Source organism: Falco rusticolus, chromosome 17, assembly GCF_015220075.1.
Source record: "Falco rusticolus isolate bFalRus1 chromosome 17, bFalRus1.pri, whole genome shotgun sequence".
In the NCBI taxonomy this organism is placed as follows: Eukaryota; Metazoa; Chordata; class Aves; order Falconiformes; family Falconidae; genus Falco; species Falco rusticolus.
This window is the reverse complement of record NC_051203.1, coordinates 7,218,070-7,234,075: the sequence shown is the minus strand read 5'-3', so window position 1 is coordinate 7,234,075 and position 16,006 is coordinate 7,218,070. Positions and strand designations below refer to the sequence as shown.

Here is a 16,006-nt window from a genome sequence, read left to right as displayed (position 1 = left end):
GAGCTGGGGAGGATACGGCCAGCACAGCTGACTCCAACTGACCAAAGGGATGTCCCAGACCATACAATGTGCTCAGCAGTAAAAATTGGGGGAAGAAGGAGGAAGGTGGGGGACATTTGGTGTGATGGCATTTGTCTTGCCATGTCACCATTACGTGTGATGGAGCCCTGCTGTCCTGGAGATGGCTGACCACCTGCCTGCCCATGGGAAGTAGTGAATCAATCCTTTATTTTGCCTTGCTTGCATGTGCAGCTTTTGCTTTACCTATTAAACTGTCTTTATCTTGATGCACACATTTTCTCACTTTTACCTTTCTGATTCTGTCCCCATCCCACTGGGTGGGAGCAAGCGAGTGGCTGCATGGGGCTGCACTGCCAGCTGGGGTTAAACCCCAACACTTGGAAATCAGAGAGTCCAGAGTGGAGCATCCACATGCTTGATGGCCCCAAGGAGGACCATACTCTCTGTGGACTGGAGACAGCAACTCACTGGTACATGCAGGTGCCTTTAGAAGAAGTTACACTGGTTTTCCTCTAGGAAATCTTTTGAGTTTGAGGACATCCAGGGCTTCTGCAACCAGAGAGCAACCACCAACTCCCACAAGCTTCGAGAAGAGACAAATGGCACTACAAGATCCAGGCTTGTCTACACACAGTCAGAAGACAACATCTACGAGGACATTATCTGTATGTGCCTGTGCTTCTGGGGGGGGTGCACTCCATTTAAGGGTAGCAGGTTTTCTGGGGAGGGAGGAATGAAGATGAGAATGCATTGAGGCTCTTTCCAGCTCTGACTTTTAAGGTCTTTGCCATCTGGGGTTCTTTGATGTCAGTAACTATCTGCATGTGAACAGCCTGCTTTCAGATGTCATGGAAGGTTGCTAGAACTGGTGTGCACTAAGCTGATTTCTTTACTAGCTTTTCAAGTGCTTTGCTCAAGTGCTGCACAGAGATCAGCGTGAACACTGACAAAATCCACTGCTTTGCAGGAGAGCTACTTTCCTCTGCAGTGGTAGAAGTGTTTTGTTTTGATGAGTCCATTACAGTTTGCCAAGTGGATGGTAGTGGGTTAGAAGGATCTTTGGGTGGTGGGAACCTAATCCATCTTAAAACAGTTCTCTCTCAGACCCCATTAAGGCTTGACAGACAACTGCATGCTCTCCCTGCTTACATCACTTGCAAGAATGCAGGACTTTCTCTCCTTTCATAAATGCCCCGTTCAATGCTTTTTCCAGGTCCTGCAAAAGAGAACCCATATGAAGGTATCAGAGCACTGCCCTTACCCCTGTGGAAGGTCCCATCTGTCTGGAAGCTACCACCCCCCTGGAGCACCAGTAAGGCTCCCAAGGTAGGGTGAGGGGATTAAATTATCTTGTGTTTACACGGAGTCATCCTCACAAGGGCCCTACTTGTGCTCCCCATATTCTCCACTGCTACATCATTGGCTTTCCTTAATTTTTATTGTTTTTTATTAATGTAAATGATAATGAACAGCCACAGCAGTGGCAGTTGATTAAGCAGCTAAGGAGCAAAAGAATAGGAACAAGAGAGTGTTGATGAGATGTTTGAGCATGTGGGGTGGGGGTGGGATGGAGAGCTTGGCAGAGCAGGAGGCTGCAGCAAGTTTATCTTTTATAACCTGACTCCTTTGACTCTGAGCCTGGACCAAAGCTGAATCCCAGGCTTAACCATCTCTTTTGATTCTGTTTTCTAGCCTCTCCCAAAACCTCCCTTCCTCAGTGGCAAGGCTCTTGAGCTGAAGACCTCCCAGACAAGTTTCCAAGGGAAAATGGTGAAGGACATAACCCTGCCTGTCACACCGACTGAGTGGAATCTGTTCCGAGCAGTAGAGGCTGCTAGCAAGAGAAAGAACTTGCCCTGGGTGAGATTTAAGCATAAAACTACTTCTTGCATGGTGTTTCAAACTCTTGCTGCTTTGTCTAGCACCTTCTAAGTGCTTTGTAAGTGGTCATGGAGCTGTGTGCCTGGCAGGTGAATGCTGGTTAGCACTGCTGTATGTGCTTGACCCGTTTCCCCTCCAAGTAGCAGGGCAGGTATTCAGGGATCAAAAACCAGAGTGCTAGTTCTAGCTGGGGCGGCAGTGGTTTTGTTGGCCAAGAATCCGCAAATGGATTATTAGGTGTTGACGTGGGTACCAGTCCTGTGTGTGAATACTCGTGCTTTGTCGTTTAAGCCTTGTTCCCAATGCTTCCATGAAGTATGATGATGCTGGGTTTGTGCAGGAATGCAAGGAAGCTCTCTGTGAGCTAAAGGGCCAGCTCTGTACAATTGTGTGTACGTGTCCCTTGCTCCTGATGACTTCTTAGACTGACCCCAATATTCTTGCTGCAGACGCTGTGTTGTTAGACAACCAACAGTGTGGGGCTGCTGTGGGGAGCTGGCTGGGCCTGTGGTTACTTGACATGTTGGCTTGGAGTTCTTGATGCCACCAGGAACATACCCTTGCAGCTGTTCCGTAGTGTAAAGGCGAAGTGCAGCTTGCAGTGATAAGCACGTTTCACAAAGCCTTCATACAGTTCCCTCTGCTGCCGCTGGCTGCCCCGTCCTGCCTGTGTGCAAAGGCAGATATATGTCTGAGGCCAGAGTAGCAAGAAAGGCTTTTAATCCACCGTCATGGTAGAGGACTCTGTTGTAATTCTCATTTGGTATGTTGGGGAATCTTTCTAGATACTAGTATTGGTTACCAGCTCATGTCCCTCAGTAATAAAATGCAGCACGTGCTCTGGAAGGACAGCAGCAGCTACCGCTATAGTGGTCCTTTGTGTGTAGGACTCAAATTCCAGTTATGGTAGCGGCAACAACTTACTTTTGCTTTGGTAAAATCATTTAACTTTTTTATTTATGGTGAAAATTGGGTGTATTTGCTCAAGTTGCACGAGACTGTGAGGTAGAGTTGGACAGCTGCAGAACACTTCTAGGAATGTTAAGTATGTTAGGATAGCAAGCAACTTCTGTGTGTGTTTTTAAACAAACTGTAGGCCTCAAAAAGCAGGAGGGAGGTGGCAAGTTTATAAAAATGCTGTGATGGAGAGTATCTTTCATTTGGAAGGGGAAAATAAAACATTCTGCAAAAGCAAACCTATTCAAAAAATCTGGTAACAATTTATGTGCAGGAAGCACACTATTCTTTTTTGCTCACAAGGAATTGAGCCAAGATTGCTTGAGAGATTGAGAAAAGGATCGGAGTCTAGAAAGAAGGAACTTAACTCATTGCTTAAGAAACACATAGCTGCCTTAAACACAGCCAGTATCTCTCACTCTTTGGTGACTAAACCGCACAAAAATCAGAACAGAAATGGAAATCCTCTAGGTAAAGCTGGATGGTAGAGGGGAATGAAGGCAGGTTTTGCAAGAGAAGCACTACTTTCTGCTGTGGGCTGTTTTCTACCTCGCGTCACCTCGTACTGGGAGGGCTGGCTAATGTAGGAAATGGGGAAAAATAGATCCGAAAAGGAGAAGAGTGTAAGCCTAGTTTGCTGAGCTGGGGATAAAGCCTTGAGCTGAAAAACAGGTTCTCTTGCTGAATATCTTTCTTTTTATGCAGTATTTGTGGTGAGAAATGGCTGGGCCCCACCCTCCTATATCCAGTAGGAGCATTTAATGAATTCTTGAGACAAGAATGAACTTGACCTGCTCGCTGCACTTGGCGTAAATCCTTCTTCACAATGAAGTGATAGCCGTCTTTGATGTGCAGAATCAAGGAGCCATGGGCAGCATCCTGTACCTGGCAGCTGGGTGGGGGGAAGCAGTCCAGAGACACCTGTGGCAGGAGTAACAGAAGGCAGTAGGACTTCGGTTTTAAGGCCGTTGTGACCAGTGGAAGGAAGGTTAACAGCACTGAATGTCTAAATGGTGACCCTTCTTTCATGTCTGTAGCTTAGTCTGCATTGCACTATGGTTTTTTTCCAATTTTTTTCTTCCAGTGGACCAGTCTGTGGTGTCCCTGCAGCACAGACCCATTATTCTGTCCTGCTGTCTTTCTGCACCTATGCAAAATGAAATACATAATCCTTTCTTTTTAGTGAACTACCCTGGGACAAGGACTGTGCTTAGAGCAGCCTTGTTCTGTGCCTGACTTGGTGCTTTGGAGAACTTACTGTAGCTGTCTGACATCCAACTACAGCAGCAAACTTCAAAAACAAACAAAAACCAAACCCCAAGCTACACTGAGAGAGCTCTGCTTAATCTGGGCTTGGAAAGAATTGGGATGCTTGAGAGCATGTGGAGTTCAGAGTCCTTTGTGATGGAGGGTTTGTAAGATATTCTTGCAAGTGCCTTTGCAGTTAGCCTCTCTAACAGAAAATGGAGATCTGATACCAGAGAGTTTGCCACTTCTGCTCTCTGTTAAGCAAAGTATGGTAATTCCTAACATGCTTGTACAGCTTGGTGTCAGCTCTGAACTGCGCTAACAGTAGTGTCTCTCTTGTAGTTGGAATTCTGTGCTTATTCATGATCCAGTGAGCTGTGCTGGAAGTACTCTAGCAAGCAGTGTCTGTGCCAGTGCCCCTGGCAGGACTCGAGCAGCCTTTCACAAGTCTTGTGGTGCTAGAAGATAGCTGTTGGGCTGCAGCCCTCCTGGCACCTGGATCCTTTTCTGGACTCCTACATTAACCTCAGCTTCTGCTTTGGATTTCAGCTGGTACTAAAAATACAGAAGATCTTTGATTCTAAGCGTGGGAAGAAGAGGCTGAAGTTGCTCAGTCCTGCAGGGAGAGAAGCGCCTCCAGTGAAAGGTACAGAGCTCTCCAGTACTGTTTGCTTCGCTATAAACCTCTTGAGCCGCACAGTTCCCATATGTCCTTAGGCACTGTTATTGAGTCCTGCACCATCGGCCCCTGCAGCTTGTGCTGTGCTGACTTGACAGTTCTAAACCCTGTGTCTTGCAGCTGGAACTGTTGAGCTTTCAGCACTGCTAGGACTGGGAACACTTGCCAAGTTTAACACTGTCACAAATGGAAGATGCTGCTGCGATCTGAGCCTGAAGAGCTGGGCTACTCATTAAAAGTGCTTTTCCAAAAAAGCAGAACAAACCCAAAAATTTCCCGCAAAACCACTTGGCATGCAAACTTCCTCTGACTACTCCACTCATTGCTTTTGTGCCTCTGAAGGGCATGATGTTCTTGTGTTCTTCTGATTTTTGTAGCCATGGTATGGCTTTTATTTATAGTATATTCTGTTCAGCAACTTTGTTAATTTTTACAGCAGTATCAAGTAGCCACCGGGTTTCTGTTCTTTGCCTGTGTTAGCTAACCTTCAGGTGGTTTACTGGAAACAGTGACTTGATATCAACTCTACTTTTTGAAATTTACTGTTGTAGCACATTTGCCAGTACCAGCTGTTCTTTGCTGATTCTTTGAGCAGGATAGGTGGGCAGCCCTGAGTGATGCTGGTCTGATGAGTCTAACCTTCTCTCTCTCTCGCCCAACTTTGGGCGTTGCCCATCTTCCTTCTGCATGGCTAATAAGTGAAAACTATGTGTGTTTCAGGTGAAACCAGTGGGAATGAAAGTGATACAGAAGGTCAGCCAAAAAGTGAGTGAATCACAGGGGCTGGTACTGTCCTCATAGCACTACACCAGGGGTCCTCAAACTACGGCCCGTGGGCTGGATACGGCCCCCCAGGGTCCTCAATCCGGCCCCTGGTATTTACAGACCCCCCCGCCCCCACCCCCGCCAGGGGTTGTGGGGGGGAAACCAAGCAGCCGCAGATGGCTGCCTGCCACTTCATCCGCACGCCGGCCCCCTGTTTAAAAAGTTTGAGGACCCCTGGACTACACATATGACTAAGGCTCTAATGGGATAAGCATACCGACTAGCTGCAGCTTCTGCTGAGACAGAGAAAGGGAACATCTAAGAGGCAGCATGGCCAAGGCTGGGAGCTGTTGCTGTGACAAATCAACCTGTACTTCTGCCGCTTCTCCTGAGCCATTGAGGTTTAACGCTGTTAATCTGCCAGTTGTAAGAAGTAGATTCATTTTTGGGTTGGTAGATTCACACTTAAATATGTCTTGCAGGAGATTGTCCCTGGATCACCTTTGCTTCTAACACTTGAGGTTATTTTCCCCCACTTCCTTTCCTTCTGTTTTACATGTATGATGCTGTGAAATGCCCTTTCCTCTGGGGAGAAATCACTTGGCTATTTGTCTGGTTCCACAGTCCCGAGTTTGATCATAGGCCCAGACTACAGACTTGAAATACTTGGTTTTAGCTGGTGTGGGAGGGACCAAAGGGGTCTTAGTTTCTGTGCTGATAAGGTTTGAATGTGGAATGGTAATGGTTGGCCAGCAGCCCTGATGACTGTCATGTCTCTAAGCCAGCATTTAGTGAAAAGGACCAATGGAATTGTTTTAGACCTTGGAGGTTGGAGGGAAGCATACAGAAGGCCTTAGCCTGGAGCAAATAGTCAAGTGCCACCTTTTGATGTTAAGGAGAGTAATAGAGAGTGAAGAGTCTTTGCAGAAATACAGTGATAGAGTCACTGCCTGATTTAAGGGGTTTTTCCAAAGTGTCCAGACTGTGTCATGGTGACTGGGCCACAGGAATTTCTTACATCAGAGTGCTGTGCTTGTCCTTGTGAGTCTATGCTGCCTGTCAAGATGTCCCAGCCTGAGGTTTCTTGGCCAGGAGACTGGCTCTGCCTCTCGTGAATGCCCATGCTGCTTTACTGGGTAGCTGCCTGAGGCCAGGCAATTGCTGAACTGCTGGAGCTGGGCTTCTTCTCACAGCCGAGCTTCCCTCATTGTTACCGCGGCGTGTTGCTCTGAGATGTGTGGAAAGAATGTCAGGACAGCAGGAAAACGCTAGCTCTTGGTTAAGAGGGATTTGCAGAGCTGCTGCAAGGCCATCGCTCACCTATCTGGAACAGCCCTGTGCTTGAGGGGCTGATGCAGGAGTCCCAAGTCCTGTGGAGTGCAGCACTGATGTTAGGCACATGCACCCATCTCTTTTCCTCCTTCTGAAGTTGGTGACGAGTCCTATTTTGTGACCTGTAGGTGTGTGACAGTATAGCCACAGGCTGGTTTGGGGTTTTTTCCTTTCCTCAGGTCAACACAGGTGCCTGCTGCAGTCGGCCTCCAAGAGGAACCCACGCTACCAGACTTTGGAGAGGGATTTGATAGAGCTTCAGGAGCAGCGGCTATTTGAGCTGTTTGTGGTGGTGTCCCTGCACAAGAAGTCACCTGAGATGACCTACACACCGCAGATCATACAGCAGTTTCCCAGCAAGGTAGGAGCTGCATGGAAACCTGCCCACAAAACACACTCAGCAGCTGTTTTATTTCCCCTCGCAGTGTGTATCCTTCCTAAACTCTGTTCTGGTAAAGCTGCCCCGCTGGTTAGGGTACAGGCTTGGAATATAAAGCACCTTGCTTTGTACAGACCTAATGTATAGTGTTGGGCAGTTGTGGAATATCTTTCCTGATAATGAGCTTAGCGTCTTTTTTCTGGAACTAGGAAGGCTTCTACTCTAATTGCCTGGATATATCATAAAGCCATACTGTACTGAGCACCACTGCTGAGACAGCCTGCAGGAGGGGAAAGGGAGTGCAGTGCTCTGTTCCCAAAGCTGTCATGACCTCATCCTGGTAGTCTGTGATTTATAAACAAGGGGTGAAGCAGTGTAAATGATGGTGCACAGGAACGCAAATCCCAGGGCTTTTATGCTTATCTATGCTGTCCTGGGAAAAAAACCACCCTAAAATGGCAGTGCCATGTGTACTAGCCCCCAAAAAGCTGAGAACTGTGGAAATTAAAGTACTGTTTAATTTTACTTGTAGAACAAACCATTTGGGATAAGATTTATTTCTGTCTGTTCAGCCCAAATGGATGATGAGATGTCCCAGCCTGAGGTTTCTTGGCCTCACATAAGTGTACACCATGTCATAATTCAGTCACAGTAGTTACTGTGAAGCTGAGAGGATGGAGCCTTAATGCTTGCTTCTGTGGTTCCAGATTGAAATGAATATTCAGTTGTCACCATCGAGGCTTGTACCTGTTGCCTTCTTCTAAAAAAACAGAACAAACCTAGTAATTCTAGCCGTGCAATCAGGAGTAAGCCAGAGATGATTGAGGAATATGCATGTCATCCAAATGGAGAAGGAGTTGTCAGACTCAATAAAGGGAGGTTACGTGGGACTCCAGCAGGACCCATAGTGTCCAGCTGCATAAGGCTTTTGTGTGCAAATAACTAATGTCTTAAATATGTAAATGTTTGAGATTCACAAAATGAATAAGGGACTACAGCCGGAAAGAGTGCAGAGTCTTAATTTAGCGGGTAAAGCTGAACATATGTACATAATATCTACTAAAAGCGCAAACTTCATGGTGTTAGGAGGAAGAAAAGAATGTAACCAGATTTAGTTTTTCCCTGGTGCACCCTCTCAGTCTGCTCATTGCCTTTGGGAAGGGCAGCACATTGTTCTTTTCCTGCTGCCCTAGCAGGCAATCAGACCCAACTGTACCATGTGTCTCTTTACTGGCTTTTATAAATGCATTAAGAAAACAAATTGTTTTCTTAGTGTTTATTTATCCTCTGCTCAAATCAAAGTGTTTTGGTGAGTGACTTTATATGGGAAAGTCTATCATGTTGGGATTTTGCAAGAAACATTGCCCAGTAATTATGGAGGTGTTCTGATTACAGATTTGTCTCCCTTCTAAAGATAGCCTTGTTTCCAAGTAATCTGCTTGTCATCCTCTTTTTTGGGCTGCATGCCCAAGGACATCAAAGCTTTTGTGCAACTGTTACTCTGTGAAAATGCTGTACTGTTTTCCTAACCGCTCCTTCCATGCTTTTGCAGCTTGGGACACTGGACTAGCCTAGATGTGCTGATTGAGAGTACAGTGTCTAAAATCAGCTTTATGCAATAAACTTCTCAGAGGCATATCCTACTTAAATATGAACTCTCTTATTTGAAAACCTTCCTTTTGCCCCTTCTGGGCAGTTCTGAGCATGGGACATTGTCCTGTAGCCTTTGAGGGATTTGACTTGAGCCCACACATGGGAACTGGGACATGTGATTCAGATACACTGTTTTCGCAATTGAATTATGAGTGATCTGCACATCACAAGCTGAACACTCTTGTGTTCCCAATTCCCATTTCTCTTAGGGCCTTCAAATTTCCTAGGAATAGAACTGAGGTGAGCTGATGCAACCATTGTTTGGGGGGTCAATTCTAGCTTCATTCCCCAATAAACTTGGCCATGCTTGTAAATTCTTACTCAGTTCTTACCAAGATGAGCTGGGTAATTTTACAAAGGTCAAATCAGCCAGAAGGGTACAAGAGGGAACTGGCAATCTGTTACAGTCAGAATCTATGTTATTCTATACTTGTGCATTAGCTATCTGATGGTTCAGCGGGAAGATACTGTCTCCCATTGTTTTAAATGCTGCAGCTGGCAGCTGTGCACCACACTTCAGTGACTTCAGATGCAAATTGTGTTACCCCTCCAGCCTGAACATCCCTTCAGACAGTCCAAGGATACTGAAGAGAGGCTAAAGGTCATTCCCAAATTCTGCTTTCCAGATCCCAAAGACTGGTTTCCTACATCAGACCTTAAAAGGTAAAGACTTGTGCTGAAAGCTTAGGTATGTGCCTGTTTCCTGGACCAGGGGAACTGCAGCCAGAGCAAGGGAAAATGGGAAAGGCTGAATCCTTAAACCCTGTGATACAGAAAGATGAGACATGGAGGTGGACTCAGAAGTGTTGCTTCTGCTCGAGCACCGTCTTTCCTATAAGAAGGAAGTTTGTAACATCTGTTCAAGGCCAGATCGCAGGGCTGCAAGTGCTTCTGTTGCTCCTTGGCAGAGTGGAGAAGCAACTGGGAAGGAAGAGCTGCAGTAGCTCAACGGGCTGCAGGTTTTTACACTGGGTAGAGCCTAAAGTAGCTTGCTAATCACAGCAGGGGGTCTTCAGCATGACCAGAAAGAGAATGGCTTGTAGTCTGTAGCTTTGTTTGTCAGTCTCTTCTCTGAACTGTGTGGTTAATTTAACCCTGACTGTTCTTTGGCTCCCCAGTGAAACGTTTTCTTTTGTGTTGACGGGTGAGGATGGCAGCCGCTGGTTTGGGTACTGCAAGAAGCTCCTGGTAAGCATCTGTGTATTGGATGGAGTGTAAAGTGTGTATTGGGTGGAGTGTAAAGTATGTATTGATAAATGCACAGTCAAGTGCAGGATGTGAATCAGCAGCAATTTCCCATGTGGGTTACGTAGTGCCTGTGCTGCTGCCAAGGTTACCAGCCCTTTGTATGCATAAGGGAGGGAGCACGGTGATGACCAGAGAGACATTGAAATGGGCTCTGGGCATGAAAGACAGCTGCTGGAACTGGCCATTCCTCAGGAGTCTTCTAAGTCAGAAGAGTAGAGGGAGCTACAGCAGGAGGAATTCTGTGTATTAGCTATAGCATAGGTGCAAGGTTGTTTGTTGCATCCCTGCTCTCAGCATAACTGTTCCTGTTGCCTTTCAGCCAGAGGGGAAAGGGAAGCGCCTTCCTGAGGTATACTGCATCGTTAGCCGCCTGGGCTGCTTCAACCTCTTCTCCAAGGTGAAGTGGGGAAAGCCTGTTACTTCTTACCAGACTTGAGTCTCTGACAACCTGCCAGCTCCAGAAAGTAACTGGATGCTTCTGTCCAGTCTAGAATTGCTTAGCATTTGTAACTCATCCCAGGAGAGTGGTGCTTCCTTGCTGCCTTTGCTTTGACAGGGCAAATAAAATGATACTATTGCTGAGACTTCTCAGCCGATACATAGACAACTATTCTTTCAGGAAATTATTGTTGGGAAGTGGCTTCTAATAACCTGGTATTACTGATGGTGCCCCTTCACCCTCTTCTTCCGTGACTTGGAAATCGAAAATTAGTTTGGAGCTGGGGGGCAGATCTCGGCGTGTTTCTCTTAGCACCATGAGGAAAGTAGATAAAGAGGTAAAGACTAGGAAAAACTACTGCAGGTAAAGGGCAGCTATTGCAGAAGAATACAGGGACAAGCTTATGATGAAAGCTGATTCCTAATCATTGAGCACAGAGGTTCTAGAACAGTGTTTCAGATTTCCTGGGGAAGAAGATGGGATGTTACTTTTCTTCTCTTAACTAGTTGTGAGAATTTGATTACACTATACAAGAAATTTCTTTGCAGTAGCAGGAGACTGGATTTGAGAATGGAGGGTTGTACTCTCATCTATCTGTTCCCATTTGATTGTTCAGACATTTGAGAGGAGCTTCAGGGGTTCCAAGTGAGGGGGAAGTGGGCTGTAAGTGTGCTAGAGCCTTCAGATGTAGCTATGGCACAGGATACTCTGAGGCTCGTACCTCCTCTCGTTCGCCAGCAGGCATTGAACCGATGCCCTGTGTATTTTCTTGCAGATCTTGGATGAAGTGGAGAAGAGGAGAGAAATGTCCCCAGCCCTAGTGCACCCATTCATGCGCAGTGTGATGGAGGCACCCTTCCCGGCTCCTGGGCGCACCATCGCTGTGCGGAGTTTCCTGCCAGGAGCGGGAAATGAGGTAATGGGAACTGGGAATGGCTGCGCGGTGGAGTGATGCCGCCTGTAAATAATTAGTCTGAAGATAATGTCTGAAGGAAGGCTGTTGCAGAAACTGGCTTCCTGTTGAATCGCCCACTGTGGAAGTGATTCCCTACTTTTTAAGGAAACGCTGCTTGGGGGTCCTCTGCGATGCCCTGCACCAGCTGCCCAGGCCACAGGGCTCCGCTTGTGAGGAGCCGCCAGCACTGCTCTCCTCGGCCCGGTCCCATGCTGTGGCGTTCTCCTGCAGCACCCTGCGTCTCTGCTTGCCTCTCAGGTGATGGAACTCTGCCGTCCGCTGGATTCTCGACTTGAACATGTTGACTTTGAATGCCTGTTTAAGTGTCTGAGTGTCTCTCACACGATTCGGGTCTTTGCCTCTCTCCTGCTGGAAAGGAGGGTGATCTTTGTTGCTGACAACTTAAGGTAAAAAATGAGTCTGAGTGACTAGTCCTTTGTGAGGGATCCTGTTTTTTCTTCTGCATTTGGGCTTGTTTCATGTGCAAGCTTCTCTAACTTGTAAATAGTTACATTTGAAAGCTTTCTGCAGACATTCCACACATGTGCATGCTTAGAATTTTGAGTATGCTCTTTTCCCAGGAGGACATAAAGGAATGCTTCCTTTACCTCTTTAGCCTGGGTTGATGCTGCTCCTAGCTCCCCATAACTGACTTTAAAAGTGGACACATGGGGCTTCTGGTGATGCACAAACAACATACATGAATTACATTTTCCCTGAGCATTTCTAACCTGTCTCTGTAGCCGAACACTGAACGAGACATTGACAATCCACTCTGTGCTTCTTACCTTTCTAGCACTCTATCTAAATGTGGCCACGCTGCAGTTGCAATGCTTTATCCCTTCACTTGGCAACACACCTACATACCAGTCCTGCCAGCTTCTATGATTGATATTGTGTGCTCTCCGACCCCATTCTTAATTGGCATTCTCTCCTGCTCGTTACCACAGCTCCAGGACCTGCCCATAGAAGAGGTGAGAACTGGGTGAAGCTTAGTGGAGGGACAATGTCAGTGGTATGAGGCTGACCTCTCTGGAATAATCTCTGTGGATTCTGCCTTCATTCTGTCTTAATACAGACTCTTAAACTATTCTGGGACAGTTGGTAAACTTGCCAGATATATGTCATGGGTGTTCCATTGTAATCAAAGATAAATAATATTCACTGTTCTTATAGACGGGCTGCAGCTATGCAAAACTTATGTTTTGTGTGTGACATCCCCTGCCACTGAGGATATTTGGGCAGGGGGTGGGGTGGGGGGGTGTCTGTGTCTGTGTGTGTGTGGGGGGGGGAAGTTGTTTTTTTTTTCTGTACAGCAGCATACCTGGTTATAAGTGAGTGTGTTTTGTACATCTTTCCCCAGGTTCTGATTGTTGATCTTTGCGCTGACAAGTTCTTGCAAGAGGTGAGTGAAATAACAGTACCAGTCACTCATAGTTATATGCCCAGAAAAGACATCAATGAAAGAAAATGAACATAAGAAATCGGCAAAAGCTAGTGTTTGTATGTAGACTCCAGTGGCTGAAGAAGTGTTTTGATTCCTTTTTGACCAGTGGAAAAGGGAACAGCCTTACAAATCCTTGTTGCAAGACTGAGGTTGCATGAGGTACAGAGCTCTGCAAAACCAAAGATGCTGCTCATCTGAGCTGAATTTTAAACCAGGTGCTTAGTTGGTTCATTACGTGAAGTGGACCACCAAGATTCTTTGCTGCTTTCTGTGTACTTGTTCTCTGCAGGGTGTTCTCCTCTCTTGTCTAGCTGGGGTGTTGGTTTTAGTTTGGCTGGTTTTTTTCCAGGAGTGATATTCTAGCAGACAAATTATCATGGTTTACTTGTGGTTTGCTGCTGAACTTCACCTAATGTGCTTCTACATCACCAGAGAAGTAGCTGTAAACATACTGTAGTATTACTAGCTCAGGAGGATATTTGCATCTCTTTTTCCTTGCCTTACTGTTCTATTTTGCATTGCAGTCTGCAATTGGAGAAAGGTATTAAAGGATGGGGGTTTTTAACCATAATGTTGAGGCTTCTCATATTTTCTCAACAGGCATTTGTTCTTGTGTGTTTCGTCACTGGTGTAATAAGCCTGAGTTTGTGTCATGGATATAGTGTACGTTGTTCTGTGTTGGCCAGTTGCATGTGTGACTCTTAATAGTACGTAGTCAGAGGGTGCTGTGCATGTGTTTTCTGTGTCTACAAGGCATATGTATTGTCTCCACCAAGATATGCCATATCACGGAGTAACTTCCCTGTTTAGGCATGTTATGAGTATTTCTCATGTGTTCACAATGAGAAGGTTCAACTGATGATAGAAATAACACAGAAATGCTTTCATGGCCATTTTTCTCTTTAGGCATCAGATGAAGATGCAATCCTGCCTGATAAACTCCAGGCTGCACTTGTGCAAATCTTGGAAGAACGAAGTGAAATCCTGTCACATGTGCAGAGTGATACACAAGGTACTTCTATGGAAAAGTGTTTTCACATTAGCAAGTTTCTACAGCTTCCATTAGTTGGTATGAAAATGAGCAAATGGAAATAAACACTAGGAAGTGACATTTTAGAAAGCTATTTTCCTGTGATCATCTTTCTTGTGAATGTGTTAAGAAAGAACTTTGGTGTCCCAACAATTGTTCCTTTTTTCACAAGCAGTACATGGAGAACTCTAGTTTTCCTTGACCAAGTGCGTCAGTTCCCATGCTTTGAGTTTTTTCAAGTGGCAGAGAGAATATTTTTTCTTAAACAGAGAATGCAGCACGTTTCTGTGCTTTAGAGAGTAGTCTGACAGATCATTTTCAATTGAGCTGATTTATGCATAATCCATCAGATAAATGTGAGAATTTTAAAAAGCATTGAGCAGCTTGAGAGAATGGTGTTGGCAAATTACATAATTCCACACACATCCGAAGCAACAGTTAGTTTTCCAGTGCGTTTCTGTTCTGTAGTTTGCCTAATTCTTTAAGAGAATTAAACTTAAGAGTGCTATGAGCTTACAGCTTATTAGACATTGGATGTTTTGACAGTGAAAAGAAATTATGAATGCTTTTAACTACTGGAAGAGCTTTAGAATGGAACTTGTCTCAGCTGCAGCAGGAAGTTGACATGGGAGAGAAATCTTAATAGTTGGGCTATGGCTTCTTTGATATCAAACACTCCTCTGAAATGTCGTCCTAGTCTGAGACACCCAGCTGAAAAAGTAACTGCTGCTCCTTTTTTAGAAGAAGAGTGACCAAAGTGATGAATGTAGGTGGAAACTTCTCCTCTGTCGTCCTCTTCACAGGCGACATACCTCTTAACTCCCTGGTTTCTGAAGCTTTTGTGCAGTTCTTTGTGGAGATTGTTGGACACTACTCCCTGCACATGAATGTCACAGAAAAAGGAGAGCGGGTGTTTCAGCGGGAGCGATTCCGTAAATCCCACGTGTCACGCAATGTGCGTCACTTCTTGCACTTCTTCATGGAAACACAGATGTTTGCAGGATTTATACAGGATCGAGAGCTGAGTAAGAATGTGGTCAAAGGTGAGGTTTGATATTACTGTCTTGTTTTACAAAGTCACTTTTCAAAGTAACTGTCGTGTGACTTTGACTCTTAAGAAGCCTTTTGTCCTGATGAGTTATCCTGTTGGCATTTTGGCATATGTCATAGTTCCATGCCTTTCTAATTACTCAACAGAATTCATGTTACGAAGCAGAGAATTTCTGTATCTCTCCTTTGTGGGCTTGATCCTGCAGCTTCCATTACATGCCTGATTTCCTTTTCGTAACGTCCTTGTTAATGATGTAAGATGCCGCCTGCTAAAAGATGGAATAGCTCATCTAGGTGAGGGGATTTTTTAATTTTTATTTTTCTCTTTAGGCCTCTTTGAGGTCCGTGCCTTGGAGTATTTGGAGAGTATTTCAGAGACAGAACCAACTGGAATGAACAAAATCCTTCGCAACCTTGGTAAAATGACACTGTTCCTTTCAGTTGATTATTTTTTTTAACAAGTTTGGCTGTTGAACAGCTAATTGCATGCAAAAGGAGAGCAGGGCCCGTACATGCCTTGTGCACTTGCGTTCCTTTTGCTTAACATCTGTCCCTTCAAGGGACGCTGAACGCTTTGTACGATTTTTCTGTTTTTTAAGCTTTTGCATGTTTAGATAGAGGGAGCTGCCCCTCGGAGGGCTGTCTGAGCTGGTTTCCTGGCTTTGGCCGGGCTGAGGGGCAGCGGTGGCCACAGTGAATCCCGCCGCACCGCAGCCCCTGATGAGGTTTTTTTCTCCGCAGGAAGCAAAATGAAATTTCTTCAGAAGAGATGAAGGAGCGCGGCGGGCGCAGGCTCCGCCTCCCCGGAGCCGGGCTGCGCTCTGCCAGGGGCCAGGCTGTGGCCGCGGGGCCCCGCCGCTGTCGCTGCCGCCGCCGCCAATACCGACCGCTCGGCTCAGCCCGCTCCCGTGTCTGCGTTCCT

The 16,006-nt window shown here is 45.9% G+C and overlaps 1 protein-coding gene across 5 annotated transcripts in view; it reads left to right on the top strand.

The window, feature by feature from the left end:
• DENND2C (DENN domain containing 2C) overlaps positions 1–16,006 on the top strand; it is a 26,103-nt gene extending 10,097 nt beyond the window's left edge. For 2 of the 5 annotated variants that reach the window (XM_037410416.1, XM_037410417.1), the window contains exons 3-19: positions 538–686; positions 1,235–1,347; positions 1,714–1,881; positions 4,657–4,753; positions 5,507–5,551; positions 7,063–7,244; positions 9,469–9,578; positions 10,034–10,103; positions 10,483–10,560; positions 11,378–11,518; positions 11,816–11,964; positions 12,354–12,531; positions 12,921–12,962; positions 13,911–14,016; positions 14,838–15,077; positions 15,415–15,501; positions 15,826–16,005. In XM_037410416.1, the coding sequence (XP_037266313.1) occupies positions 538–686; positions 1,235–1,347; positions 1,714–1,881; positions 4,657–4,753; positions 5,507–5,551; positions 7,063–7,244; positions 9,469–9,578; positions 10,034–10,103; positions 10,483–10,560; positions 11,378–11,518; positions 11,816–11,964; positions 12,354–12,531; positions 12,921–12,962; positions 13,911–14,016; positions 14,838–15,077; positions 15,415–15,501; positions 15,826–15,857 (1,987 nt within the window). In that variant the 3' untranslated portion in view covers positions 15,858–16,005. Of the gene's footprint in view, positions 1–537; positions 687–1,234; positions 1,348–1,713; positions 1,882–4,656; positions 4,754–5,506; positions 5,552–7,062; positions 7,245–9,468; positions 9,579–10,033; positions 10,104–10,482; positions 10,561–11,377; positions 11,519–11,815; positions 11,965–12,353; positions 12,532–12,920; positions 12,963–13,528; positions 13,546–13,910; positions 14,017–14,837; positions 15,078–15,414; positions 15,502–15,825 lie in introns of those variants that run through there. The other 3 variants (XR_005107865.1, XM_037410418.1, XM_037410419.1) reach the window with 3 other exon arrangements.